The sequence below is a fragment of the Anguilla rostrata genome, chromosome 16 (genome assembly GCF_018555375.3).
Source record: "Anguilla rostrata isolate EN2019 chromosome 16, ASM1855537v3, whole genome shotgun sequence".
Lineage (NCBI taxonomy): Eukaryota > Metazoa > Chordata > Actinopteri > Anguilliformes > Anguillidae > Anguilla > Anguilla rostrata.
This window is the reverse complement of record NC_057948.1, coordinates 3446827-3473537: the sequence shown is the minus strand read 5'-3', so window position 1 is coordinate 3473537 and position 26711 is coordinate 3446827. Positions and strand designations below refer to the sequence as shown.

The 26711-nt window shown below is 41.0% G+C and overlaps 2 protein-coding genes and 1 long non-coding RNA gene across 10 annotated transcripts in view; 1 reads left to right on the top strand and 2 right to left on the bottom strand.

Moving 5' to 3' along the window:
* LOC135242400 (protein NLRC3-like) overlaps positions 1 to 26711 on the bottom strand; it is a 1894071-nt gene that overhangs the window by 414267 nt on the left and 1453093 nt on the right. The gene's annotated exons all lie outside the window — the stretch shown is intronic.
* LOC135242452 (uncharacterized) overlaps positions 1 to 26711 on the bottom strand; it is a 152199-nt gene that overhangs the window by 68570 nt on the left and 56918 nt on the right. The window lies entirely within an intron of this gene.
* LOC135242408 (NACHT, LRR and PYD domains-containing protein 3-like) overlaps positions 1 to 26711 on the top strand; it is a 421399-nt gene that overhangs the window by 383877 nt on the left and 10811 nt on the right. For 3 of the 8 annotated variants that reach the window (XM_064313487.1, XM_064313483.1, XM_064313482.1), the window contains 3 exons: positions 1670 to 3485; positions 7202 to 7375; positions 18769 to 18942. In XM_064313487.1, coding sequence (XP_064169557.1) covers positions 1670 to 3485; positions 7202 to 7375; positions 18769 to 18942 — 2164 coding nt within the window. The remainder of the gene's footprint in view (positions 1 to 1669; positions 3486 to 7201; positions 7376 to 18768; positions 18943 to 26711) is intronic. The other 5 variants (XM_064313480.1, XM_064313478.1, XM_064313485.1 and 2 more) reach the window with 4 other exon arrangements.

Sequence of the window (26711 nt, the reverse complement as noted above, 5' to 3'; positions counted from 1 at the left end):
TAGTCGGCCAATGGCGGGCTCATACCCACAGGCTATATCCTGTGAATCGGACTAGGCATCGGTAAGAAGAAATTTTAGGATAGCGCTTCCAATATTGCTTGTGTCGAAAGTGCTGCGACGGAAACAGTGATAGATTTACCCAGTAGCCACATCTGTCCAAAATGTAAACGAGTCAGGCAGTTTTCAAGGTCGGGAAAAAATTTATGACAGCGTACTCCAAAGGGTGGAAGCGGCTAAGGTGATAAAATAAGTTTGTTGTATTCCCGCTCTTGGTCAGGACGGTTTTCCTGCACAGTTTACACACAACGGTGTTCTGATATTTTGCTTATGATGTTGATCGCTGTTATGTTTGACGCATTTCAGGATTCACTTTAAAAACTGTGTTTTTATGCTGTTGTACCCTGCCTTGTTAAACTTTATTAAATGAAACTATGAAACTATATCAGTCAGACTTTAAAAACCAAAAAACTGCCATACTGGCGAGCTGACCTGTCCTTTTTTATCAACAATTTCCTCTCTGTCTGCACTCATTTTGTCGCTCCACGCTGTTTCTGTTGTTGTGTCACATGTCAATGGTGCAACCGAACAATACACCTGTTAAATGATTGGCTGTTTACGTGTCACTCTTAGCATGCTCCATTAACAAGGGATATTATAGGCTGTTTGTGAGCCAGGGAGGGAGCACGCCTGGGGTTTGTTCATGCGACTGAACTTTGCGCATTTGTATGTGCTTTCCTGGCGGTTTGCATTTAATACATTTAAGTGAAACTATTGAACATTCTATTGAACAATTTTCTTATTGCTATTGATGTGTCTATCGTGGTACATATCGCTATCGTTTTATCCCCCAGGCCCATTAAAAATAGTATCTTCCTTAAGACAGGACAGCATTTAGAGGAATTAAAATGAGAAGATTACTCTTGACTTTGACTGGGTGAAGACCGATTATCAGTTGTCTCCACACATCTTACAGACCCGCTCCAGTAATTGTCAAATGTGACATCTCAGAGTATTCTTTAGAATGAACACCAAATAGTGCAAAGTGATGCTCTGCTAATGCTTGCTTATGATGTACTTTTATGCAAAGTTTATCCTGAGAGTTTTCATTCATTCTGTCTGCAACATACAGTATCCTTTACTTAGAGGAAAACATTTAAATGTTAATTTTTAAGAAGTGTTCAGATTAGTCTTGCATTTATGACCTCATACATGTTGGCCAGCATTCTGCAAAGTGTTTTTAATAACAAATTTAAAAAAACAAATTGATATTAAATACATAATAAGTGTGTTGTCTAGCGCAAATATTTTTGCCACAGGTGCATGAACCAAGATATAAAATCAAATGTGCTTTAGATATAAAAATAGAAGACATTTACAAATAAGTAATATTTTGCTTGACAACAAGAGCTACATTTATGAAGCAGTTGCAGGGGATGAATACATATGCCGTCTGCAGTACAGTGCCTGTTCATATGTCCAAAAGCACTAACCTGGCACACATGCGCTCGTAATTGTAATAAAAGTGGAAGCCTGCCGAATTTGATTGGTTGGCCTTAATGCATGTGACACACTCTCAGCTGTAGACCATACAGAAATCTTTAATTTGCTATTGTTAAGTTCAGATGCAATGCAACCATGAAATAATGAACACTGATTTTTCTCCCTTCAGATGAATCCATAAAAAGAGCCCAGCAGGCTCTGAAAACTCATCTGGAGGAGAAGTTTAAATTCATATTTGAAGGTTTAGCAAAACAGGGCCACCCAACCCTCCTAAATGAGATCTATACAGAGCTCTACATCACAGAGGGGGGAAGTGGTTGGGTCAATAATGAACATGAGTTCAGGCAGATTGAGACAGCATCCAAGAAACAAACCATACAGGAGACTGCAATCTTCTGCAATGACATCTTTAAGCCTATACCTGGACAAGAGAAACCCAGAACTGTGCTTACAAAGGGCATCGCTGGCATTGGGAAAACCGTCTCTGTGCAGAAGTTCATTCTGGACTGGGCAAAAGGAAAAGCCAATCAGGACATTAATTTCATTTTCACTCTTCCTTTCCGAGATCTGAATTTGAAGAAGGAAAAAGAATTCAGTCTGATGGAACTTCTTCAGCATCACTTTTCACGGCTGAAAGAGATGAAAGATATTGATGGTGATGAAGTCAAAACTGTATTTATCTTTGATGGTCTGGATGAGTGTCGACTTCCTCTAGATTTCCAAAACAATGAGGACTACAGTGATATAACAAAGCCATTATCAGTGGATGTGCTGTTGACCAACCTCATTAAGGGGAATCTGCTTCCCTCTGCTCTCCTCTGGATCACCTCACGACCAGCAGCAGCCAATCAGATCCCTCCTGAGTGCGTCCACCGAGTGACAGAGGTACGAGGGTTCAATGACCCACAGAAGGAGGAGTACTTCAGGAAGAGAATCAGAGATCAGGACCAGGCCAGCAGAATTATCTCACACATAAAGTCATTCAGGAGTCTCTACATCATGTGTCACATACCAGTCTTCTGCTGGATTTCTGCTGCTGTTCTGGAGACAATTTTGGGTAAAGCAGAGAATGGAGATCTGCCCAAAACTCTGACTGGAATGTACACACAATTCCTGCTCATTCAGACAAATGTGAAGAATAAGAAGTATCATGGTACCAATAAGATAAGCTCAAAGAAGCTGTCAGCATCAGATACTGAAATCATCCTGAAACTGGGGCGGCTGGCTTTTCTACAGCTGGAAAAGGGCAACCTGATATTCTATGAAGAAGACCTCAGAGAGAGTGGCATTGATGTTAGTGAAGCTTCAGTGTACTCTGGGGTGTGCACAGAGATCTTCAAAGAGGAGTGTGGGTTGTATCAGGAGATGGTCTACTGCTTTGTGCATCTGAGCATTCAGGAGTATCTGGCTGCCTTGTTTGTGCTTCATTCATGCGTAAATAAGAACAGAAATGTACTCCAAGCAAAAGAATATCGCATTGACAGAGTGCAGCTATCTGAGTTACACAGGAGTGCAGTGGATAAGGCCTTAGAGAGTAAGAATGGACACCTGGACCTTTTCCTCCGATTCCTTCTTGGCCTCTCTCTGGACTCCGGTGAGACTTTCTTAAGACGCAAAAGAAATCCCATTGTTACATTCTTTCAAAGGCTAAGGACAAAGACAGAACGCAGATCACGGAGCATTGAGAAAACAGTCCAGTACATTAAGGAAATGATCAGAGAAGAGTCTTCAGCAGAGAGGACCATCAATCTCTTCCACTGTCTCAATGAACTGAATGACAACTCTCTAGTGCAGGAAATCCAGAATTATCTGAGATCAGGAAAACTTTCTGATACAGAGCTGGAATCAGACCAGTGTTCAGCTCTGGCCTTTGTGTTACTGATGTCAGAGGAGATCCTGGATGAGTTTGACTTGAAGACCTACAACACATCAGCAGCAGGTCATCAGAGACTGCTACCAGTAGTCAGGAACTGCCAGAAGGCCATGTGAGTACTATGTCATTAATAATGTAGATAAATGACAGCATATTTTCAGACTTTCTATTTCTAGTGAGAGTAAAGTATAATAAAATTGTTTGGCTAGTGAGAATTTGGTAAAGATTATTGAATCATTTTAACAGCTAGTGCCCTCATTTAATGTTCTGAAACCTGATCAAATGCAGCATCAAATGCAAAGACTTTTCATTTTCATGTTGGGTGCCAATAATTCTTGAGTTGAATAAATAAGCTACTTGAATGATATAGGTGGGACATTTACACCCCTCAGATAATGTTCACAATGAGCCCAGAATGCACTGGAAACTTGCTTTAAAATATTTGTTTGGCTGGGCTAGGTCAATGATTGAGTGGACCTTTGGAATGTTGAAAATGAAGTTTCAAATTTTGGATGGTACATTACTGTACAGCCCTCAGAAAGTCAGTGCATTCTTTGTGGTGTGCTGTGATCTACACTACATAGCCATATGCCATGAATGTGACATAGACCTCACAGAGGACACATTACAGGACTTTCATACAGAGAGAAGCAGAGTCACATGTGACGATCGCTACAGAGATTACAGAGCACAGACTGATTGGCTGTGGAGCCGTTTCACTAGTGAGTGAATGGTAAATGGACTGTATTTATATAGCGCTTTTATCCAAAGCGCTTTACAATTGATGCCTCTCATTCGCCAGAGCAGTTAGGGGTTAGGTGTCTTGCTCAAGGACACTTCGACACACCCAGGGCGGGGTTTGAACCGGCAACCCTCCGACTGCCAGACAATCGGTCTTACCTCCTGAGCTATGTCGCCCCTTATTAAGTGCATGTCTGAAATGAATGACACTTAGTTGAAGTAGAGAATTTATTTTGTTTATTTTAAATAGTGGTATGAAACAAAAATTGACAGCAAAGAAACAAAAAAGCTGTAGTAAATCCAGACAAAATGCACTGTCTTCTTTCCTGTCCTCTGGTGCACAAGCGTGATACCTGCCTAGCTGAAACAGTAGCGGCAGCAGCACGGTGGAGAGGTCGACTGGAGGCTGTCTCTGCCAGCTGCCTCCTGCTCCTGTCCAGACTGGGAATATTCTCCCCGCAGAACTGTTCATAGGAACAGAACCGTTTATTATTATAGCTTTTAAAACTGGCATATGAACAGAAAACACACTGTTTTTGTTTAATATTAACAAAAAATTTAATCAAAACTATTCAGTTTCATCTTCATTGGTTTGCAGAAGTTCTCATAATGGTTGCAATAGTTCATAGTGTTGGGCAGAGAAAATTTTCCCCTTAGAATAACCAGGCATGACAAGATATATCCACATAAGAAATAGGATTTATTTCTGCAGAAAGAGTCCAGTACCTACAAACAAAATGAACTGAAGAAAGCAGGGGCAGTTGGTACATGGTTAATACATGAGCATATAGTAAGATAAAAAAAAAAATAAATAAATGATTTGCTGTGTCTAGTCATATAGCATGAATACTGAATAAGCACACGGTGACCTCTTAGCATTAAGTGTTACATAAACAATAAAATAATTAAATAATTAATATCAGTAATAATAGTTTGGTCTTTATCTATCAGTTGCTTTCAGAGTCCTGGGCAGCATGGTGTCATAGCCGGTTTCTCCCTGGCAGGATGGCAGGGGGGAGGTTAAGGAGGAAAGCCAAGCTCACCAGTTTGAACTACTACAAATGTAAAAGACAGAGAGAAAGAAAACACACAGACACACACAAACACACGTACATGCACGTCTGGTGCCTGGATACGGAGGGGCCCTGCTGCAAGGCCTAGGAATTTAATGTTGTACAGACTTCTAGTTATGCTAGAGAAAACTCTCCTCCCTTCAGTAGAGATGATCACAACACGCTTGCTCTTCAGCCATGGTAACATTAGCATTTGGCTGTGTTTCCTAAAGGGAAATAAATGGGGTGATCTGATTGGCAATAATGAAACCAAACCCAACTACACCAACAGTCATTTTATTCTTATTGAACCTCTGTTATAACTGTGCCGCAGTTGCACTAGTGCCTGGAGTCAAGAAATGACTGAAATACCCAAATTCACCAGCGCCTTGCATTGCTGCTAGTGTTTGACAGTTGTGCCTTGACTGAGAAAATAGGGCCCAATTAAACATCTAATTTAATAACACAGGCTCAACTACATGATCAAAAACAAAATTAGACAGTCCTGGAAATGAAGTAACAGATAATTATGAAAGAGATGAATGAAAGACAAAACAAAACCACAGCTTGTCTCTCCCACGTTAAAACTGATCAAAGCCAAAGACGCACAGCTGAGAAGAAAGACAAAGCTGAGACACAAGACCAAAGGCTCATGTCTGCTTAACAAGTCAACACTTTAAAGCCTGTTTTCAACATTTCAACATTTGTCCTCAACTTGGACTTGGACAAGTAAATACACTGTATGTGAATACAATACAATCCTTGCTTTTAATTGTAGGTTTTAATAGTAAGAACAAATGTTGTTTAAATCCCAGCCATGTGTTTCAAAGAGGGGGGCCCCCCTTCTCTTCCTGGTCTATGCACAATTAATTACTGATTAGAAGAGAACAAAGGAGAGACTTATCTACACCCCTTTTTATATTTTACTTTTAAGCCACTTTTCAATGTCATGATTAAAATTATGTTAAGTTTGGTTTAGGAGGGATATGTTTGGTCATGAATTAAATGTTTGTGTTTCTGTGTTGGGTGACTAGGGCAGGCAGTAAATGCACCATGTTACAAGGCCAGTAGTACCACCCTGGTCTCTGCTTTATTCTGGTGTAGGCTTACTCAGTATCTCCAACATAGTGCATGTAGATAGAGTGAATATAGGAATGTTGAGAAATTGTAGGTTATAATGGGTGAGGTCTTCTCAAAAGTGACCTCTGACCTCAGTGCCTGTACTTGAGTTAATTATTTGGCTTGTCTCAGGCTAAAACTTCACCTGTACAGGAATTCAGAAGTTTCCTAGAGCCCAGAACAGGCTGAATGGTGTCTCCTTGGGCACCGCCATCAAATTTATGACAATCTCAACAAAATAATCTCAAAGGTATCATTAACAGGAGTTCCTACAGACTTTTGGAATATCTTGTTTCTCTACCTGGTCATATGTAACACCAGAAGAATGGACACACAGCTGGTTTTATGTGAACAGATAACTTCCTTGTGCTTTCTGCTTCTAAAGTGAATATACTATTAACTGTATTTTAGATGCAATACTGTGGGTAGTTTGTCACAGAAAACCAAAACTAAAGAAACAAACTCACTGTCCTCTGGAATATATCATTATATAGTTATATATTGCATCTTTCCTTTTGGTGGTAGCTGTGCCAAACATTCAGTGAGCTCACTGTCCACTTTGAAAGATGGCAGCTGTACTTCTGGGATGGGATGGGAGGGTTAAACCCAGAGAAAAGATCATAGAAAAGGTAGATGGGCTCTTTGCCCCAATTCAGAGAACTTACAGAATAAGAAAAGGGGCCATTTGGGTCAGAATTACAGAACTGTCAGAGTTCAGTCCAGCAGGACATCTAATTCTCAGCTCCAAAGTGCTGCAGTTGGAGAGTGTAGCACAGACATCTTCCTCAGAACACCATCAACCTTAAAATCCTCAGGTTCACTCTTCATCGCTGAACACTATCATTTGTATCATTTACCATATGTTTTATGTAAACCTAATATAATTATAGTAAAAAATATTAATGCTTCTTTGCAGACTGAACAGCTGTGACCTCACAGAGGAGTCCTGTGATATTGTGTCCTCAGCTCTCCAGTCATCAAAATCACCCCTGAGAGATCTGGACCTCAGCTACAATAACCTGGGAGATTCAGGGGTGCAGCTGCTCTGTGCTGGACTGATGAGTCCAAACTGTAAACTACAGAGTCTGGGGTGATTAGTGCTGTGTACAGTGTGACATTAACTAAATAGCATTACTGATTATGGCCAATATAAGGGTTGGAATTTTGTCACAGGCATGAATAATTTCCTGACTCCATGCATTTTCAAAACCTTTAACCTGAATGTTTGAGTGAATACAATTTTGCACGTAAGATTATTGACCGAGGTGTGCTCATATGAAATGATGGGCAGCTTGACCCTTTATCCTGGAGAGAGAGACTAGCTACTGCTGGCAGGCATTCATTGAGTGTTTTCTGACATTAAGACCTCGATACTGGGAGGTAAATATCCTGCTCATCCAGGAATCTAAAACCAACAACTATCCCTGGGATTAACCTAATTAAGATTTACCCCATTTGGGTAGCGAGACTATATAAATATCACAAGGCATGACCTCTGTATTATTCTATTAAATAACATTTGACTGACCATAGCAGCTATCTCAGATGAGCTGCACATCCTGATAGTGAAACTAACAATATGCCCAGTGAGTACCCCAGTAAGAGTGTTACCCCAAAACTTTAAGTTGCTGTCGCTACCCCGGTTCTCTGAAACACAGAGTGGGGAGAACCACGTATGGGGAATGACATCCAGTCATCCAATTGCACCAAGTCTGGCTTTGACAGACAGTAGCACATCCAATGTTACAGGAGGCTTCTGCCCTCCTGGAAAAACATATAGGACACTGCAGTGCTACTGCTCTTCAGTGAACATATTCACTTCTCATGCGCTGCAAGCAGTGCAGTCTTAGTGGATCTCTCCACCGGGGTTACAACAGTAACCTAAAGTTCTCTTCCATCATCTCGTGTTTGAGATACACCCCCAGATTGACTTATGCTCACAGCTGAGATACTGTCAGGCCAGCAAAGGATGCCTCCTCTCCTGAGGGGGGGTGGTGTCTGACACATCCCGTGTAGGGAAGTACTAAAGACTTTCCACTCCCCAAAGGTATAGCCAGGTGCCGGGAACAATGTGAAGTACTAAAACCCATAGCAGATGAGGGGAGATGTGTGCACCTCACACACAGCTCACCCCCAGAACTGAGTGGGCTACTGGCCTCCTGGTGACGTTTAGGTGGTAGAACCTAGCAAAAGTATCTGGAGAAACCCAGCCTGCAGCTTAATAAATATCCTGCAAGGAGACCCCATGGAATAGGGCCCGCAATGCAGTCATGCCCCTCGTAGAATGAGCTCTCAGGCCCAAGGGTGGTGTTATCCTCTTTGAATCATATGCCATAACAGTAGCTTTCACAAGCCAATGGGACAGCCACTGCTTAGAGATGCTTTCCCTTAGCAGGTGGGGGCCCAGGTGACTAAGAGTTGGTCACTCTTTCTAAAAGCCTTAGTCTTTCTCATATACGTGTGGAGAACACACACAGGACACAGCATATGCAGCCTATGCTCCTCTTCAGAGGAGAAAGGTGGTGGGTGAAATGCAGCAAGATCCAACACCTCACATGAGAGGAGGGAAGCTTTTAGGCAAAAAGGCTGCATTGAGCTTAAGAAAAAGCCTATCCATCTTAGGGGAGAATATTGTGCACGAGAGATGGCATAAAGCCCCTCATTCTTAACAGTGGAAAAAGTGGCAAAACCTGAGAGACTGGCACCATCAGCCACTGTAACCTGAGGCATGTGTGATACTGCACTCTTGAGCCCAGTTTTAATGAGAGAGATATACTCTGAGAGATAAAATGCAGTCTGCTGATAGGCAAGCTCACATGGATACAGAGTATAAATCCACTCCCAAGAATGTTACACTCCAGGATGGGGCAAGATTGCTCTGAAACCAAGAGACATCAGATGCGTCAGAACTCGCTGAGTGTCCTGCACAACTCTGGGTTTTGAATTGGCAATAATCAGCCAATCGTTTTTATAAGTCAGCATTCTGAGCCTCATTAGTCTCGATGGAGCCAGACCCGCCTCTACACAAAGACATATAGATACACTCGGTCAGTCTGTGCCGTCCAAATGGAAATGACTTTCTTTAAGAACATGCAGCGCATCTGACGCACATCTGATGACATCATCAGTGTGCACCGCATTCTAGATGCTGGTCCCACTCCACCAGTGTGAAGATTCCTCCCCACCAGGTATAAAAGTTAGGGACAGTAATTTCTCTCCCCTTTTTTGCGCTCTCTTTGTGCATTACTACTTCCTGCACTTTCACCCATTGTCCTTTGAGTGCTCACATACTGTGGAATTCCTATAGGCCTAACTCGAGTTCTCACAACTCTGTAGAACTCCAATTGAAAGGGCTTACAGAACGCCTAAGATCGCAGTCACCGATTTATCTAAACGCACAGATAAAGTCACTGTACGCAGCAACCAAGCTCTGCTGATTTAGCTCGCCTGCGGCGATTATGCCTGATCCATCCCGCATGGAAACCAGCGCACGCCCGACGCTGCGCCAACTAACCATGAAGAGCTCCAGGAAGTAGAGCCTTGCTGACAACCAACCGGGGGGGACAACCACATCGCCGTTGCTACGGAACAAGGATTCGGTTTGCACCGCGCGCCCCACATCGGGAAACCTCCACAATATCACAACGCCAAGACTGTTCTCTCCAGGACCCCACAGCGACCACCAGAGGCCGCTACCTGCGTGAATGGTTGGACAGTAAGACTGAGCAAACTTTCCAGGCAATAGTTTACCCATGGTTAGTGCTTTTTTCACATTGGGCTTTTAAAACAATGTGCTATTACATTGTCGTGTTTCTCATTTTGTTCTTTACGTGGACTAGAGTTTTCCAGCTAGCTAGTTCCCAGATGTAATCCTTTAGGAAACACCACACAAACGCACTGTCTTTCCTATTGTATTTCCCCAATTTAGCAAGCTTGAGTACTGTTGTATGCGAATCTAGTTGTTGCATGTATTGTTAAACTAACCGTTCTGTTTTGGTCTACCTGGTAAAATACCTTCCAGTACTCAGTATTCACCGCCAGGTTACGTATCTTGCGAATCAGATCCTAAGTTGTATTTTGTCACACAAATGGACAGTTCCACAATTTAGGCACAACGCTAGCACCTACCTGTAATTTATAGTTTGCATTTAGATTGGTGGTTATCTTTTTGTACATTACATGGTGTCCAATGTGAGAATATAGAAATATAATCCCGACATAAGTGGTGCCCCGTGTAAAGGCTATATCGTCATTTCCCCGACAGACAGAACACCCGTGGACTCAGGGAAAGGCCGAAGGGTGGAACTGTGTATTTGTAGCAAACACCGAGATGGGCAAAGCGAAGGAATTTTGTGTGAGGGGGATAAATGCCTACGTGGAAGAAGGCATCTTTCAGATTTACTGATGTGAAGCTAGGATGTTATGTTAATCAGTTAAGTGTTCATTCTTAATAAGAATGTTGATTGATGAATTTCTATTGATTAAACAGTTAAATTTCAATAAACCATTTCAATGAATAACCTAATGTTGGTGATTAGATTTCAAATTAAAGAGACGTTTCTAAAATGCTAAATTAGAGAGTCATGGTTCCCTTGACTGGCAGCATTAGTGAAACATTATTGGTCCATTCCTTGGACATCAGTGCCATCTGAGCACGTCTTCTCAGCTGCTGGTCTCACCTTTAGCAGACTGCACACCAGACTGACCTCAAAGCACATAGATGTGTTCATACTCCTTAACAAAAATGCTTTAGTATAAAGTTAAGCATATTTTAAGTCATTCTTTTTATAGGCCATGGAGTAGATTTTACTCTAATCAGTTAATCATTATTAATAAATTATTGGGTGCCGACGATTGATTAAAAGAATTGCACAAAACTTTCCAGTCGTTCTGACGTATTGAACGTGAAAGAGTGCTTATGTTAACATTTTGAAATGATATTGCCTCAAATCTTTGTTTCACACTGAGATCCAAAATAGGAAGTTGAGAACCGTCCTTCTTTGTGAGCTGGAAATAATGAAAATAAAATCTATGTTGGGTTTCGATCACGTATTTCCCCCTTTTTGTAAGAGGGAAGGAATTTACTCCTCTTAAACACTGGAGCGCTCTCTTGTGTTTGAGAGTAAATTACTCTGTAGAAATGGGGGGTTTCACTCTGAACTGGAGTCTGTAGTCCTTGGCTATAGCAGCGCTGCAGTGTCCTATGTGCTCTTCCAGGAGGGCGGCCTCCTTTAGCATTGGACATGCTACTGTGTGACATCCGGCTCTGTTCCCTAGGTTATGTCTTTTATTTTGAAATACTCACCTCCTTGTCTCGTTTCAGAAACCTCACTACCTGCCCTTGTGTGTTTCCCGCCTGTGTGATTGCCTACCCTGCCCCATTAGTTTCACCTGTCCCTACGCAGCGAAGCGAAGCTGCGTAGGCACCCATTGTGTTTGTACCTTTTCTCATTATTCATCATCATCATCTTTTTCTTCTGGCTAGGGTGTCTATGGCAGCCCCTAGAACCGTATGGTAAAAGGTTTCGAAATTTGGCACACTGATTAAGACAGTCCCATGATTCTTTTCACCAAGATTCATGTCTCCACCTCGAGCGTTCTAGTGCCACCAACGGGTCAAAGTTGGCGGTACATTTATGCATGTAGGTTTTGGGCCGTATGCCCGATTTTAAAAAATGAGATACTGTTGGATTCCTTGGATCAAGCCGAGTTCAACGCACCCAATGACGTCAATTTCCGCTATATTGGATTTTCCGCCATATTGGATTTCTTGAAAAAGTTTTGAAAATTTTCATAGGCCACAAATTTTGTCCAATCTTCAATACATTTGGCACAGATGATGTTCAGACCAAGCCTCAGAAAAGTTATCAGATAGTTTTTTGATTTTCAAAAGTGTTCGTCCGTCACAGCCAATCGAAATCGGCGGCGAAGTCGCCAAACAGGAAGTGAGCTCATATTTCAGCAACGCTTTGATGTATTGACACTAAACTTCATACATAGACTCATTATCCCTTCCCGAGGACTTGCAAAGGTTATTTTACCACTGGGGGGCGCTGCAATGAGTAAAAACACGTTTTGCCCAATAACTGTTGATGTGTTTGCCTTAAAAAAGTAATTCTTGTGTGTGGTTGTATCGAGGGAGATCCCAAACAAAAATGGCGGCAAAGCCACCAAACAGGAAGTGAGGTCATAACTCAGCAACGCTTTGATGTATCCACACCAAACTTGGTACATGGACTGGGGACCCCATTTTCAAGAAGCACAAAACATTTCCCATCATTTGACCACTGGGGGGGCGTTGCAATAAGCAAAAATGCGTTTCGGCTAATAACTGGTGATGTGTTTGCTGAAAAATAATTCTTATGTCTGGTGATACTGTGAGAGGTCCCAAGGCCGAGACATGGCAACTTTTCATGTCAACCTAATTGATGTGGCCGCCATGTTGGATTTTATTGAAAGGTTTAAAAAATTTTCACAGGCCACAAAGTTTTCCCAATCTTCACCAAATTTGGCACAGATGATCTTCGGACCAAGCCTCACAAAAGTTATCAGATGAATGTTTGATTTTCAAAATCGTTTGTTCAGCACAGCCAATCGAAATTGGCGGTGAAGCTGCCAAACAGGAAGTGAGGGCATATCTCAGCAACGCTTTGATGTGTTGATACCAAACTTGGTATATGGACTCAGGACTCCTTCCTGAGGATGTGGATGGTGTCATTTACTGCAACATAGACCATTGCTCTATCAAGAGCAGGCAGTTGCACTGAAATACTAATGAAATACAAATTACAGACAAATTTCTTTTTCTCCTTCCAGTAAATAACTGCATGGCTTACACATCAGTACAAGAGTAACAGAAAAGGTGGACTTTATTGGAGAAAATGCACACAGACAGAAATAAAACAACAACACAAAAAGGAAATGTCAAATGGAGACGTTACAAATTGAATCAGTCTAACAGCAAGTACTCTTATACACTAACAAGAAAATTAGAACTACACCCAGAAAACATGAATACGTGGAAAATTAACATCAACACATGGAACATGAAAACACACGAAAGAAAACAAGAACTACAAAAACAAGTAGCTCAGGCCTTTACCTCTTCGCCATCTTCTAAGAATAACTTGTCTAATCCCTCTGCATAGTCCTGCGCTTCCAAACCTGACGGACATGTCAACTTCACCAATACTGATGAAGTGCTCTTCGATCGCCTCCACGTCCCTCATGGAATTTCCCAAGTCCTTCTCCCTCAAGTAGGCATTTCAACACCAACATATTTTGTCCAATCTTCACCAAACTTGGCACAGATCATCTTCAGACCAACCCTCAAAAAAGTTATCTGATGCATTTTTGATTTTCAGAAACATTCATCCATTACAGCCAAATCAAAGGCAAACGAAACAAGGCGGGAGCTCATATCTCAGTTACACCCAATCTTTGGTCAATTGCCATAAAACTTGCTATCAGTGCTTACAGCCACGCTTTTAACATGATCCGATCAAGTTGCCATGGCGACTCTGCCCTGCTGGACTGATTGGCCCCCTCATCGCTGCTTGCAGCTATATTCTCCTAGTGTATTTAGTCTTTGTGTTCCCCTCTCTCGGTGCCAGTTCGTCTTCGTTCCTTGTATCAATCATTCCAGCATTTTTCCTAGTGTTCAATTCTCCTGGTGTTTTGATCTCTGCTTTGTTTTCTCGGACCTCATCTTTGTCTACTCCCCGTTGGATTTGTTTGCCTGATCTTCTGCCTGACTTCCCGTGTACTGAACCTTTTTGCAAGTAAAGACCTTTTTATCAAGATTCTTGTCTCGGAGTTGTGCGTTTGAGTCCTCTTGCCAGTGTTTCCACCAGTTGTTACATACTGTCTGTCAGAGCCACACTTGGTGCAATTAGATGCTTCTATGGAGGTCTGGACCAGATGTCATTCTGTAGAGCTGGCTTTCAAACACAGGATGACGAAAGAGAAGTTTATTTATGGCACCAATGCAGTGATTTTTTCGAGCAGAGATGCACACTTCAGTCAGTGTATAAGTAAGCCCTGTACTTTGGATGCGCTGTAAGAGAAAGAGTACTTTCTTGACAAAAATATGAGAGTTGCCAATAACTATGAATAGACAGCTTTAGCAGTGTTAAGAGGCAAACATTTTATTTACAAGACATGGCAAGATGGACTGGACGCTAGAGCTGATAATCGATTTCAAATCGAAATCGCGATTTGAAACAATGCGATTAGCAAATCGCAAAGGCTGCGATTTAGCATAATACGTTAGCATAATACGTCTGACCCAGGGTTTAAACTGCGTTATACAACGGTTTGGCTGAATAACCTACTCAATTCTGATTGGTCCAAGGGTGGGCATTAATTCTCAGTAAAGGGACACCTCGGCCTTGTAATAGTTCTAAAATCAATGTGCTACAAAATCCAGCATTCTAACGCAGTTCAAACAGCAACATTATTCTTTCGATTTTGAATTGTTGTTACGTCCCCTCCCCTTTTCAGTGTCCAATTTCGCGATTAATGGCAACGTTGAATCACGGTTCGAGTTACTGGCTTCATATAGGGTTGCCAACCATCCGGCAAAAAAAGGAATCGTACCTTATTTGGACAGTAGAACAGCCGTTCAGTATTTAACTCATGGCTACCGGACGCGTTTTCTTCTGTATCATTGTTAACGACTGCATTTATAGTAACTGCTGTTTTTAATAAAATTCAGTAGTTAGCTAGCTAGCTAGCCGGGATAACAAGCATGCCGTGAGACCATTCTGACCTAAAACCCAGAATTTTAATACTGGCTAGGTGACAGTGACAGCGAACCTATCGTAAAGCTGGCTGGCATTCAAACCCAGATTCAGAGGGTCTTATGCCCAGTTCAGACCAAAAATTTGCGACACGACCAGCTACAACTGGCGACGCTTTGCACCATTCTAAAACTAGCCAACTGCGATCAGACAATTTGAATCGGCTGCAATGGCAAGCGCCGGCATCAGACGTTCTGAGACGAGCGGTTCACACCATAGACATATGTCTATGGTTCACACCGCTGCAACTCCTCTCAGCAACATTCTAAACGGTTTTGTTGCGTCGCGAATCTTTGGTCTGAACTGGGCATTAGAAAGACGCTACACTGCGCGACCACACCATTTAAAAAGCAAGACAGTGCTGGGGAGATGAATTTGATTGACTTATGGTTTTATGCAGTTTTCTTAAATAATGTAATGACAAAAATGACCAAAATTGGAGCTAATTGTATGGTATAAAACGAGAAGAAACCATTTTTTCTTGATAGAATCATTGTTTTCATAGAATTAACGACCAGAGGTTTTTGCTTAACAACGGTGCAAATAGAACTACCAACCAGAGTTCTGCTTGACAACGGTGAAATTATATACCCAAATGGCCGCGGAATACTTCACTTTTAGCTGATTAAGTCGATAAAAATCTATAAATATAAAAGTAACCATATAGGCCTATAGTCATTGTTGGTAACCTGTTGTATAAGTGGAATAAACCCCTCCGGGCAGTCCCGTTATTGGAAAATAATGTTATGTTAAATAATGTTCTATTGATTACAGATGTGCAATATTTAGATGGTGCTCCTGAGCCATAAGTGAATGGCCTACCTATTTCAATTTCAGAGATTGTTTCCAGAAAGGTCCTATTATTTTCTTATTGGAATTGTTTTATTTTTTATTATTATTACTTTATTTAACTTAATACAGTCACAGCTTTTGTGATAATTGTTCTATGTTTGATTGCTCTATGTTCTATGCCAATTTAAAAAATGTAATAAATACATGTTGGAAGCAATTTATATGGCATGTTGTACAGGTAAAGGTTGTGATTTTCCACCCACTTAGATTCCTTAAATTCCATATCTTTAATCTCTTTAATAAAATATTATCACATCCATACTGTATGCTATGGGAACGAGGCAGAGACGAGGCAGACAGTGCTGGCAATATGTTCGTGGAGGACTTTTACTGTGACAGCGGTTGTAGGTTTCCATTTAATGAAGCCATAGGTTGACGCTCTCGAATCCCCTTGTTTGAATCCACAACGATAAATCCACAGGACCACTCGGTGAAAAATCTAAATGTTTAATAAAACAAACTGTCAAAACAATGATTCTTCATATGTACAGATCGATTGTCCATTCCAACTAAATTTACAAGCGAGAATTGTCAAAATGAGAGAAAGAGAGAGGTCAAAAGACCGTGTGGCTCCACTCTCTACTTGGGTCTGACTAACAGGAAACTTACTGCTCCAAAACTTTTTTCACGGGAGACGCGCCAAAAGCAATTAAATATGAAAATAGCTACTTGGATGCTACGGTTACAATATCCTATTTCCTAATGTTACAAAAGTAATAGTAAATGAGCTTTTATGCATTTTAAATTATCCACACACATTTGAAGCACAATAAATCAAATTAACTTATTGCATTCTTGTAAATATAAACAGTGTAAATACATCAACCTGTAAATACTCGATCAAAAATCTTCTGAATCAACCAATCATGTAAATGACTGTTGTTTTACATACAAACTTAAATTATTGTGTGCTAATTAGTCAAATCATTTACTGTCTATCAACAAACTGCATTTAGGCTCCTACAGCGGTATCACGATGAATAAAGACACAAGATGAGATCAGGCTACTCAAATGTTAGGGAAAGCAAAAGTGCTAGGTAAGTGCAGGCGGGTTAGGACGGTGCATCTTGGGGACCGGAATTCAGGCCACGAGGAGGGGCACGTCCGAGTCTGCCACAAAAAAAAAGAGAATCAGAGACTCTGTTAGTCACTCAGTGAGGGGAAAGCCAGCACAACCCTGCAGTGAGACCATGAGGCCTATATAGGGCCAGCAGCCTATATGGTTCAAGCGATGGTCCTGTCCCGCCTGGACTACTGCAACTCGCTGCTGGCTGGTCTGCCAGCATCCGCCATCAGACCCCTGCAGCTCATCCAGAATGCTGCAGCGCGTCTGGTCTACAACCTCCCCAGACATTCCCATGTCACCCCCCTGCTCACTGACCTCCACTGGCTGCCTGTTATGGCTCGCATCAAATTTAAGACCTTGGTGCTTGCATACCAGGCAGCTAAGGGGTCAGCACCAGGGTACATCCAGAGGATCATCAGACTCTACACACCAGCCAGACCTCTCCGTTCTGCCACCTCTGGACGCTTGGCACCTCTCCCTCTTCGCGTCTGTACTTCCCGCTCCCGTCTGCTGTCTGTCCTGGCCCCTCGCTGGTGGAATGACCTCCCCGTGGCGGTCAGAACAGCAGAGAATCTTACTACCTTCAAACGCAGACTAAAGACTCATCTCTTCAGGCTGCACCTCTCCCCACCCCTCCCTAGTCTATAGTTTAGCTCAATGTACCTAGTTAGGATAATATGATTACGTTAGTTTATTTGGCAGGATGGTTTTTGTCTGATTAGGCAAATGTGATTCCAGTGCTAGTTTGTACTTGGTAGGATTGTTGTTTGCTGAACAGGTTACTCTACAGGGTTGGAGTCCTGGTCGATGTGGTCACTTCTGGCACTACGATCTTTACTTCACTCTAGTGTGTTTCTTTTGCACCTCTGCACCTTGACCTAATGCACTTGTTGTACGTCGCTCTGGATAAGAGCGTCTGCTAAATGCCTGTAATGTAATGTAATGCAGCTACTCAGGCAAAGGGGAAAGTGGTGTGGAAAAAGCACTGGTATGCTGCTGGTGGCCTAATTGTATCTCAGGTCCAGGTCTGAGCGTGGAGTGGAGGTACTGAAACTCAGCCCTGTCCCTCTGCCACTGTCCATGGTGCTGCAGGCAGGGCTGGTGAGATACAGGTGAAGTGGAGCTGAGTGGCAGCTGATGGCAGGGAGGGGCGGGGCTGCAGAGGCCCACAACACAATACATAAATATGAGCATGTGCATTACTTCCTGTTTCTACAGTGAATCTGCCTTTAGCTGTGCGTTAGCGTGCAGTGCTGTGGGAAGTTTGTCACAGAAAACCAAAAGTAAAGAAGCAAAGTCAATGTCCACTCTGAATAATGTGTGTTGTCTTTTACATCTTTACTTTGGTGGTAGCCAAACATCCTACAGCACTGAAAACTAACTCACTGTCCACTCTGAAAGATGGCAGCTGCATGTCTAGTATGGGATGGGAGGGTTAAGCCTAGAGAAAAGATCATAGAAAAGGTAGATGAGCCCTTTGCTCCAATTCAGAGAGCTTACAGTATAAGAAAATGGGCCATTAGGGTCAGAATTACATCTGTAGAACTGTCAGATTTCATCCAGCAGGATGTTTAATTTTCAGGTCCAAAATACTGCAGTTGGAGAGTGTAGCACAGACATCTTCCTCAGAGCATCATCAACCTTAAAATCCTCAATTTCACTCTTCATCGCTGAACACTGTCATTGGCACATTTCCCATATTAGATACATGCTTCATGTATACCTAATATAATAATACTATAACATATTAACTCTTCTTTGCAGACTGAACAACTGTGAACTCACACAGACGTGCTGTAATGTTGTGGCCTCAGCTCTCCAGTCATTAGACTCACCCCTGAGAGATCTGGACCTCAGCTACAATAACCTGGAAGATTCAGGAGTAGAGCTGCTCTGTGCTGGACTGATGAGTCCAAACTGTAAACTACAGAGACTGGGGTGAGTAGTGCTGTGTATTGTGTGATCTTAACTTAATAGAATTTGTAATTATGGTTCTATTCAGTGAAATATTAAAAAGCTCTTTCTCTCTCAGTTTACTCCTCTGTCCACCAGCATTCTTTCTTTGCCCATATATATCTTACTCCTCTATCACAGCAAATAAAAGTATGATACAACCTTATGAGGGTCACCAGGTTTGTGGTTCCTGACCAGAATGTAAGGTTTCAGTGGAGTCTGTAGTATCAGGTCACAGGTGATGACTGGATGCTGAATGTCTGATTGACATGGTAAAAGACTGACCACCTGCATAGTAAAATGTTTCAGGTCTGTCACACATTGCAGTCTTCATTCATCTCCATTATTCACTATCTGCTATAGTATGAACTCTAATTAAATTCATAAATTTACCCCACTCTCTTTCACACCCTGACCTTTTGATGAAGGGGAGTTTTACTCCTTCATCACACACCTGTGTGTGCTGCAGGATTGTGGTGTTTCTGAAAGGACTGTGAATGAAATGTAAAACTGGGCATTAACTCACCGGCACGTTATGTGTGTACATCATGGTGGGAGAGTGTCCATCTGAACAACATGTAAGCTACTGTTTAGATGCAGTGTTACATCGTTTAGTTTAGTCATTCTTCTGTGGTTCCAGTCCGAAGTCATAGTCTGGATATTATACCATTGTAAACAGGCCTGTTGTGAGAAATAGCCTGATGCAGAGATCAATGTTCTGGCTCTAGCTCCTGTCGTCTAAAGAATAACATCATTTACAGGAGTATTTCTTAGATAGGTATTCTAATAACTTTCAATGCCCCCACTTATTACATTTTTTTGTGCAGTTTATATTACTCCACAAGGTCTACCAAACATGTTGATAAGGGGTTTTAAAAGAAAAAAATGACTTAATACATCAGGCTTTTATTATCATTATTATTATCATTGTTACAATAATAATTCAATGCAACGCAATAATTAGCCTGTTATATTCGCAAAAGCGTGCAAGAATAAAATAAATGGACAGATTATGGGGCAAGGACACGCATAAAATAGGTGCAATGTGTGGAATTTTGAAGACACCACGTTTTTTAAAAAATCTAGTGTCTACCAGCAGTAAAAGTTAGTGGCAGTAATCAGTTGTGCTGTTCCTATACAGCCGCTAGATGGCAATGCAGTGTAATTCCAGTTGATGCCGTAGTTGCATTGCTGTAAGATCGTGCCAGATGAACTGAAGTGTAGCCCAGCTCGTACACGGCTCCGGCACTGCTTCAGCTGTTAGCAGGTACAATATCGCAGGTCTATCGCAGCTAGCTAACTCGTGCCTGTGAGTCAAAGCCAAAGCTAAACTTGCAACAACGGCAACAATTGTGAACTTGAGGGTCATGTTGTTTGAAGAAAATGATAAACGAATGATATTTGCAAAGTGCCAATAGGTGCGTTCAAATTCAGCGAACAGAGGCGAACGTACAATTTGAACGGCTTTTTACGAACATTCCAAATTGTTTGCATTAAACAGACATGGTGATGAGAGCGTTTGTGCTCACAGCCGCTTCTGTGATCATCGATTATAAATAAAAATAGCTAGCTAGTGAACAATAATAACACTGGCTAGCGTTAGCATTAACATTATTGAAAAAACTGATCACACTCTCCTTCTTTAATTGAAATACCCATCGAACATTTCCCTCAGTCCAGCATCCATTTTTGTTCGCCGCAAACTACCTTTTTCAGAACGTTCGCTTACGACGAAGCCACACTACACGCGGCGATGGCCGCATGGCACCGTGCCACATCCCCACAATAGTGTTGTGTCGTTCGCAAACGATTCGTTCTAAAGAACTAATCTTTTGGATGAACGAAGTGTACTGAATCACTTCGTGAAACGATTCGTTCGCGAACGTGAACTGGTAGTTCACTGACTGACTATTGTTCACAGTTCAGTGATTCGTTCACTGAACGTACTACGCCCGCCCCAAATCGTTCGCGAACGACAGTACACTTGCCCGAATCATTCGCGAACAACAGTACACTTGCCCGAATCGTTCGCGAACAACAGTACACTTGCCCGAATCGTTCGCGAACAACACAACAATACCTTTGCCCGAATCGTTCGAGACCGACACAACAGTACAGTACACTTGCCCGAATCTTTCGCAAACGACACAACAATAGTTTGTTCCTTTTGCTGTAGCGAATGAGGAGTCTCTGGTGAGGAAAGTGGGTACAGTATGGAAATATGGATAATAAATGGATAATAATCGAACAGCACTGTCAAGTGTGCTGTTTATTTTCAATGAAATAACAAGCCTTTTTTAAAAACAGGTCTCAAAGTAGGCTAGGCTACTAGGCTACTATTTTATCGACTACACTTTATGAGAAAACGATAGCCTATATCTACTTAGCCAACGTAAATCAGTACTTTCTCTTTCAAGCAGCCGTTAGAACAAGTCACGGTAAAGAAATCAGCATCTAGGGCTATTTCTCTTTCAAGCAGCTGTTAGAACAAGTCACGGTAAAGAATTCAGCATCTAGGGCTAAAACGACACCTTTTGGTAAATTTAGTAAAATAAAATGGCCATATCAAAAACATTCTTTCATACTAAATTGTTTAGAATAAAATTGAAAACACAATTTCATTAAAAATAGGGAAAGAAAGTATTTGGTTCTTTGGCTATTAAATATTCTGTGGGGAAATTCTCTGTCTATAGCCTAACTTGTTAAACCGGAAAACTACATTCAATTAAAATAAAATAATTCGCTAATATATGAACCGCGGTTCGCCTGTTTTCATTTTCGGTTTCACACCCCTAATCTTTATCCAACTAAATTCTCAGCTCACTGGCTTATCCTTCAGGAACAACCATTCTCAGTTCACTAGTCAACAAAATTATGAATAGCATTAAAAGACGTGAATTACAGCAATAAATATGAATGACAACTAAATATACATGTCAGCAGAATATATGCATGGCAACGAATATATGAATAGCAGAACACAATATGAATAGCAGAGCAAAAAATGGGAAAAACTGAAAAATAATACCAATCAAGTACAAAAGAATCGTTCATAGTCCTCAGGCAGTGCAAAAAAACAAAAACAAAAAACACACACACTTCCATTGACAGTTGTCAAAATCTGCAAACAATCATCATAGTATGTCTCTCCAGTTGACCTTACTTTAACACCCCCCCCCCCCCCCCACAAATCTTTTTCTTACACTGAAAAGAACTGTTTTTCCCATCACTACCCCACAATCGGCTGTTTGTGGGCGTCACCTATTTCTGACAGACAGTTGTGTTCGTTAAATGTTGACCGAGTTTAATGTCGTGTTTCATATTAATTGTCCTGTCTGAATAAAAATAATTTCTGCAGTAACCTAGATGTGAAAGATGTTAGTCAGCAGTCTAGCTATGCTGTCCAATGTCTAGCTAGTGAGTAACAACCAACAACAAAAACATTGTCTGGCTAATTTGCCTGCTAATGCCTTCGAAGTTATGTCTGGTTAGCTAGCTAGGTGGCTGGTAGAAATGAACAACTAGCAACTAATACATTAGGAATATACATAATACATTTTTTAAATATTTTTTTATTGTTGGTTGTTACTCACAGAAGTTTCTGAACTTTTACAATTGTGGAGAAATACTTATCCAAACTTTCATATTTATCTAATATGCACATTTTTCAATAGGATTTTATTACTGTATTTGTTTATATAGACAGTTTGTAGTTTTATTTGCATATGGTGCAGTGATATTTCATCCACACAATTTAAAATGTACATTATTTCCTGTTCTCTCAAACACACGTAGGCTAATGTTGAGACGATTATATTTTGAGGAGAAAACAAAATGCGTGACACTTGGGTATCTGATATTTCAATATTACAGAGAGCGACATGTCATGTGAACGTAACAAAATAAAAAGAATTTAAAAAAAAAAAACTAATTTCAAATCACCACCTTTGTTCAGTTTCTCACTTGAGCCGTATATCACTTTTAGAAGCAAATTATAGTCTTTGCAAATTGTGAAACCATCCGAACATATAACGCAACCGATTTAAGGTGGACCGGAAATTTCAAATCGGGAGCTGCGAATCGGGAGCCAACTTTAGCGTCGTTACAAGAAAAAACAAATACTTAGAAATTCAATGTACATTATTTTTGTCTTCATGCACCAGCTAGAAAACTTGCTCTACAATGTGCGTTGTCATATTTACACGTTTGCAGATCAGTTATTAAAATACTTGGTATATTCAATCACCGCTGACAGTGTTAATTTTTATTCGTTTAAAAGTGACTTGCGAACGATCGGTCAGCTAGAGTCACCCAGCGAGTGAACACCACAAACGGCGGTGGAGTAACAGTTATTGGCTCATTAACTGATTGTGGCGAAAACCTACGATGATAACTTGCTCGGTTAACAGCAGGTCTATCAGAGAGTTATATGAACATTAGCCTAGTCAAAAATCACCAGTACACATTTCTGATTGACTGACCATCAATGTAGTCGATGTTCTTCCCCTGTGGTTAATATTGCTAATGCGTGATCTAACCACGAATAGCCTACCTAGCTCACTGGCAAGCTATGCTAGCCAAGCATATTCGTTTTGCTGAGAAACATAAATTGAAGATAACTGAACATAATTTTATTATTAATGTCATACATATAATGTAATTACATGACACAGTATAGTCACAGATGGAAATTAAACTCCGTAAACATTTGATAATATATTTTAAAACATAACGGCAGACAGTCAGCTAGCCTCGAGTTCGTTCTACAATCGTTCGTTCAGGTTGATGGGCTTTTCCGCACCGGACTGTCAATCGCACTGCTGTAAAACTAAAATCTCATAAAAAACACGTTTTCAACGCACACAAATTCCAAGTTACTCAAAAGTATTGATATCAAAATGACGCCAAGTTACGGTACTACAAACAATATAGGCTATCTTGCCTCACTGAAATTACATAAGATGTATTTCAAAGCAATGCTACCCAATATTTCCTCAGTTCTTTCAAGTCACTTGGCCCTGTGTTTTGTAATCTTACCATTTTACAATGTCATGCAAACTCTGTGTCAGATCAAAGAGTCAAATATTTCGAATTGCCTCATGGAACACATTGAAATTCATGTACAAAACTGCTGCTGAATAACTTGGCGTCATTTGGATATCAATACTTTTAATGGCAGGCCTGGATTTTGTCAGTCTGAATGAATGAGTTATAGATGGTGTATGTCTTGTATGTGTGAGTAACTTGGCATTTTTGTATGCTGAAAACGTGTTTTTTATGAGATATCATTTCTTTTTGCAAAGCGTTTTATTATGAGAGTGAGAAATGCGAAGAGACCCTGTAAGAAACGGTTGTGGATTATGGCTATCCTTGTGTGAATTTGTACAATCTGATGAGCGTGTACTGTTTAGCAGTTTCGGTTTGCTATATATGTAAAACAGTGGCTGTGACAAAGGGTGCCGTGGCGTAAGTGTAAATGCATCAGAAACGCAGGTGAAATATGGCCAGTGTATATACTCATGGATTTGACGGCCATCCAACGAGCCTTGATTGAGAAAAGAATCAGCAAGCTCGTAAAATTAGAGCTCACTAGGTCGCAACTTGTGTAGCCTTCTGTCCTGCTCCGTTGTCTGTTATTTCGTGGAGATGCACTTTTAGTGTTTGTAAGGTTTATAAGGCATTTTGATAGGCTTATCTGCAGGTAGGAATCCGCTGTTTTGCTAAGCTAGAACCGGAAAAGTTGATAGTGGAGAATAGGAGCAGACGCATATGTCCCAGCAGGCTTTGCATATGAGAAAATAACAACAGTGTGAGATAAATTAGGAGAAATGATGAAATTGCGTACTTGAAACAATATGTTCTTAGCAGAATGGGTATGTAGGTGAAGGTTGACATGATCACAGACTATAGTGCGAAGTAAATTAAGTGACCATGAGCGAGCTTAGTTTCCTTATCGAACGGTATATATAACAGTCTGTATAAAACATTAGTCATTGAAGTGGAGGGTTAAGTAACATGTAATCTATTGCACTGATGTGCTTTTGTCATGTTCAGTAGTAGTTATAATTATGAGTGAGTCATGATTTTAAATGTAATGTTTTAATGCGGAGTTGCAGAACGTACATATGTAGTAATTGCGAGGTGGCGTTTGCTGACAAGGTTTTGTACGGTAGCCAAGTGAAGAAATATAGTTAGTGGAAATGGCAGAGTAGTGAACTGGTGTAATGTCTTAATAAAAGGAATACATTTGCCGCCATGAAATGCATATGGGTGACCATGAGTGAGTTTTGGGAAAGCAAATATAAGCGTAAGAAAACGTTAGTGTAAAAGAGGAAACTATCTGCCTGAGGGCGAGGCGGGATTCAATCCTTCAACCGGAGGTTTACCAGTCTGTGACTTTGTTAGTGCAGCACCGTGACATAGCTATGCAATGCGTGAAATATCATTAGCAAACCTGTCCGTGGTTTTAAAGAAGAACACAGGCCAGTAAGCACAGAAGAGCTCCCGTTGAATTCATATGGCTTTGCAATATTGTAGCCGGTTAATAACTGAACGTGCAGACGGTACGTCATAATGCAGTTCAGTTCGGTATACGTTCGGTGAACGGCGGGTAGATATGGTGCAAAAGCAATAATTGAGAAGTAGTAGACAATTATTAGTGAGGGTAAAAGCAGGTTAAAGGAATGTGTTCCTAGCTGGGCTTGAACCTACAACCTCATGTTTCCAAGACTGTAACCTTGCCCACTAGGCCACAGGCAGGCTAGCAGTTTAAAATGGAAATGTTTCAAGGGTAAAAAGGTATGGGTATTTTGCGTGTGTATGTGAGTTTTTGATTGGGTTGTGTAGGTGAAGAAGATTTGGCTGGTGTCGGTAAAATGTCCAATGGGGAGACATGTTGTTAGTGGGATAGGCGGCAGGAAAAATAAGAATGAGAAGAAGAAGAAGAAGGAAAAAATGCAAAATCCACTTAGTTTGGGGCTTTATTGTGTGGACATGTGAAGTTGTTTATGAACTGTCTGTTGAAATGGGGTCAGAATGTACAGAATTTAATGTTTTTAAGGGCTGAGTGTCTGTGGCTGTTGTGGTTATTTCTGTGGGGAACCCTGAAAAGTGCCAAACTCTCGGTGCTGTATACGTATGGGGCATGCCCCCGCCAAGGCGTAACTTGGTGGGATGGCATACCTGCCATCCCAATCACGGAACCACTGAACTCTATGGTTTTGGCTCCAAATCAAACATGGCCGTGCACGCCATTGAGCTTCAAAACGTGTTTTCGAAATGGTTTTCGAGACCCACGGAGAGTCAATGACAGTGTCTTCAAGGTTAACGTCACTTTAAATAAGAATTTGCAATTTTGTATTTTGTATTTTCACCTTTGTGAAAATTTTAAAATTAATGTCAAAAACACTGAACTAGCTAACTATAAATTGTTTGATAACTTGATGGTTACAAGATTAGGAAGAAAATATTATCATGATAACAGTAGTGTATTCAGGTAATGGGTTTCACATATGCATTAGTAGTTATATTTATCTATTCATAGTGATGAATATTGAACATTTTTAAAATGTATAGATGTTTATGGACCGAAGAACATGTCAGGTGAGGTAAAGCGCACCACAAAAATGCTGTTTCTTGTGTTTGCAGATTAAATGAATATGTTTGCAAGTCAGATGAGTTCATCATTTGGAAAGGGTTTGGCAATGAATCCCTTGCAGTAGACTCCCAAGCTTGAGGTTTCATTATTTTTGTTG